General features: G+C 38.9%; 1 protein-coding gene across 1 annotated transcript in view; it reads left to right on the top strand.

Annotated features, from left to right (window-relative positions):
• Positions 1–2,067: 2,067 nt before the first annotated feature.
• Positions 2,068–4,388, top strand: part of cfdp1 (craniofacial development protein 1) — a gene marked incomplete in the record, with an annotated part of 17,848 nt that continues 15,527 nt past the window's right edge. The window contains 3 exon segments of the mRNA XM_035681286.1: positions 2,068–2,428; positions 3,617–3,743; positions 3,976–4,204. Of these exon segments, the coding sequence (XP_035537179.1) occupies positions 2,359–2,428; positions 3,617–3,743; positions 3,976–4,204 (426 nt within the window).

The following is a 4,388-nucleotide window of genomic DNA, read 5'->3' as shown; positions in this document are numbered from 1 at the left end:
GACCTGCTCTATTTGAAGAGTGTCCTGAGATAACTTCTGTTATGAATTGGCGCTATACAAATAAAATTTCAAATTGAATTGGATTAAATATGTATTCAATAGGTTTTGGTAATAACAGCCCTCTAGAATTTTTAACGATTCCCCATTCTTAGTGAAGGCCTACAACTATTTAGATTACAACACAGTCACATGTACTACATACTAGTATTAGACAAATAATGATACATAAGGCAACATTAAGCACAGGGTATTACCGTGTGGATGAAGATTTAAGTGTAGCAGGCCACAATGACTGAATGGAATAAAGAGGAAACATGAATATTACTGACACAGTATGAGTCTGTTACAATGTGTGTGTCTGTCTGCAGGACATCTGCTGTCCTTCACAGGTAATATCTTCCAGATGTAGTGAGGTCATATTCTAAATCTTAGTCTCCTACAGCAGTGGTTCCCAAACTGGGGGTTGGTACCCCCTCTAGGGTTCGCCCAAGCTTTACATGGAGTTGCAAGACCCTGTTAAAGGGGTGTAAGAAAACTTTTATACAAAAAAAAAAACAGCAGGCCAATAGCTTTGCATTTCCTCCAGTTCTGTGAAGAAAACTAAATAAAATTAGTATCACAAGCTATATTAACAGAGCTTTCACTCTCTGATAAACAGCCTCGTCCTGCATTAGAAAAGTTAAAACACCTAAAGAGCTGATAGAACAATAAGAAGAAAACACTAAATTTGTCAAAAAATAAGCCTATTAAGCATGTATGATTAGTAAAAATAAAAAATCCACATTGCAGACCATTCCTAAAAATATCAGGTAAACTTCTGTCTGATCAATATTGTCACAGGAATAAATCTTCTCAAAATGCATCCGAATCTCTTATTGTGGGGCGCCCGGATAGCTCATCTGGTAGCGCTGGCGTCCCATGTACCAAAGCTGAGCACTTGCTGCAGGGGCCCAATCCAACCTGCCTTTTGCTGCGTGTCATCCCCTCTCTCTGCCCCCCTCTCTCTGCCCCCCTTTCCTGTCCATCTTCAGCTGTCACTATCATAAAGGCAATAAATCCCAAAAAATACATTAAAATACTTACACAAACTTCCTGCAGTTACTGTGCTCACTGTTTGGGTTCATTGACAGTTTATCTGCTGTTCTCTGCTGTTATTGTTATACATTAAATATAATATGAAATATCAATAAAATCAGTCAGGGGTTGTGAGTTTACTTAATAATAGGAAACCAAGGAAAATAAGATAAATCTATGCTTGACAAAGTTTAAACAGATAATATCCACTAAAGCAAATATGTCTGTTGTATTTCCAGATGCTCCACCAAGGTCTCCGGCTCAGAGCTAATGTAACCAAACAGCACCCTCTGCTGGTCACAAAACATTCCTTTACCAAACAGACTCAGAATCAGGTTTATTGCCAAGTAGGTTTTCACAACAATGAATTTACCTTGGTATGTTGGTGCATAACAATTACAAACATAATAAAGATAAAAATAGAGATGGTAAAATGAGACAATACCGATATGAAAAGAAAGACCGTAACAACCAATCAGAGCCGAGAAATATAGTTTTGTTGATTCCCAGGTTGTCAACTAGTGACCATTTGGGACCTTGGAAATGTGACTCAACCATCAACTATCTTTAAGCTTCCAGCCCGTATCTTTATATCTATCTCTGCTCTGATTGACTGCTTTCATTCAGGCCACGTGGATTCTTGTAAATGCCATTAGGAGGGTTACAATGGGCCGGACAGATTATCTGTCTCATCTACTACTGACAAAAAGTTACTTTTTATGAAAGTTACCTACTGCCGCTTTGACTAGAAGCCCCTTGTCCTTCTCCTTATTCCAAATGTTTTAAGTGTCATTTTCTCCTTCATTTATTTACTTTTATTTTCCCTCTTTGATTTTACCATTTTACTCACCGTACTATAACTGTTTTATTCCGGTCTGTTATCTGAAAAATAAATGCCTTCTGCGGGTACCTCCGGTGCTGTAGGGGGCGCTAGTGCAGCTTACTTGGTCGTCGCTTTAAAAGAAGACCAGATCCGCGGCGCGCACCATGTTTGAACCTTTGCGCTTACCGTCGCCGCCAGAAAGTCACATTGTTTTCCTCATTTCCAGAAAGGCTAACAATAGAAGCAGTTTCATTTGAATACACACTGAATTCATTTGTATCCCCTACACAACTGAAAGCTACATTTGAGCTTTGTTTTAACATGGCGCCGTCTATAGCCAGTTAGGCTTAACGTTACGTTCCTTACGTTGTGGAAGCAGTAAAGAGGTAGCTAGTGGGAAACCTAGTAACTAACGTTAGCGTTTTCATTTCACTATTATTAGTGTGAAGCTTTTCCTCCAAATGATGAACTACTCTGACTACGACTCTGACGGATATTCGTCGAATGAAGACGCGGACTACGTCCCGTCAGGTGAGGACTGGGAACGGTTTCTGCTGGGAAACAAGCGGAAGCTAACATCAACTAGCTCAGCCACAAATGCTACGCAGACGTGATGAACTAGCTATAGTGTAAAATACTTTAAAATACATACATACATAATAATAGTAATAATACAAAAATACTTTATGGTAACCGCCTAACGCGACGTCCTGGGCTAGTTGCTGTTGAGAGACCGCGTCAATTTCAATGAAGAAAGACATTGTAATGTGTACAACAATATATTGATTTCTAATGCCACCTTTAGATATTTCTAGTCAATGCTTCACTGTGCCACAATAATGTTTTTTTAGTTCAAATATCTAAACTGGCGGCTTTCCCAATCAAATATTGATATATGTGATTGTGATTAAGTCAGCAGATATTATTTCTAGCACACTCTGGACACCCCATTAATATTTCTCTAGATCTGCCCCATAGCACTTAACTTGAAGGCAGTCTAATAAACTCCATATACGCACTGGCAATGTATGATTGTTTAGTTATTGTATATACACTGATAAACAGCTCTGACTTCTAATTCAAAATGTATAATGCACTTTTTTTTAATGTCAGAAATGTGTGAATTCAATGATGTGTTTACTATTGATGTCATAGTAACAGCTGGTGCTGTACTGGACTACATTGATTTGAGAGATGTTTATCCATTTATTTACACACATGATGGGGACAGAACATTATATATTATATTAGTAACACCTCTGGATAGAACGTAGTCCAGTTAAGGATTGATATTGAGAACTGCTTCCAAATCGTCCGATCCACTGGAATCACATGCACAGGTCACAGCAGGAGGTAGTGGCATGGTGTAAAAATAAAGAATTGCACGTTTAGACGCGATATAGGCCATAGACATAGGGCTATAAATATACAGTACAGGTTTTTATATGGATGTAAAACTGCATAGTACAGGTATCAAAAATGTATAATAGATATTTTCCTCTTATGATGTAGTATATCAGTGTATGGTACATCTATACAAAATCTCAAGGAATCCAACTGATGTTGAAAGTAAATATACTTATTTTTTACTTATTTGTAGAACAATAATGATTAGATCATAACATCATAATATGATTCTGCTCGTATTCATTATACATCAACTATAATATAAAATAATCTGTTAATCAGTTGATCTCTCTGTATTCACATCCTCCTCAGATGATAACCTCAGTGAGGATGACATCAATGAGTGTGAGAAGGAAGACCCTCTGCACGGGGATGAAGATGTGCCACATCCTGGCAATGTCTGCAAGAAGAAGAGAAAGAAGTTGGACATCGGTGTGAGGTGAGAGGGCTTCAAACAATATTTTGTCTAGGACAGAGACGAAATCAAGCAAAATCTGGATTTCCACTGTTCTCTGAGGCTGTGGAGAGTTTCTGTCGTTAATGCTCGTAAACGATTCAAATACAGATACAGTTCACATTTTAATACAAGGTAAAAATGGGGTGTGGCACTTTTCCTAATAAAAGAGGATGATGCTGACCTTTATTCACGATATCTTTGAAAACATCTACAGAAAGAGGAAGAAAGGAGTCCTGAAAGTGGAACAGGAAGAGAAGTGTGGAGGTGGAGTGGAAGAGGCACAGCTGCTGCAGGAAGTGGTGGAAGAATCCCCCAAGGTAGAGAGGGAGGATGATGCAAAACAGAAGAAAAAATCAGATGACCTCTGGGCGAGTTTCCTGTCCGATGTTGGATCCAGACCTAAGGACTGCCCACCTGCCTCACAGTCCGGTAACACGCAACGGGTAAATATATTCTAAACCCAAATAAAACACTACCATAAAACTTCCAATAAGAGCAGGGTCCCTAAAAGACGCAGGTCTGGCCTGCTGTGGCTACACGTTTTGACAAATAAACGCAGGTCTCCAATAGAGGCATGGTCTGGATTTTATAGAAATTATCTTGAAACCCACCAGGTCGCCTGCTTGA

The sequence above is a fragment of the Morone saxatilis genome, unplaced genomic scaffold (assembly GCF_004916995.1).
Source record: "Morone saxatilis isolate NCDOM2014 unplaced genomic scaffold, NCSU_SB_2.0 Contig9, whole genome shotgun sequence".
In the NCBI taxonomy this organism is placed as follows: domain Eukaryota; kingdom Metazoa; phylum Chordata; class Actinopteri; family Moronidae; genus Morone; species Morone saxatilis.
The sequence above is the reverse complement of the archived record's forward strand: the minus strand, read 5'-3'. Positions and strand labels throughout refer to the sequence as shown.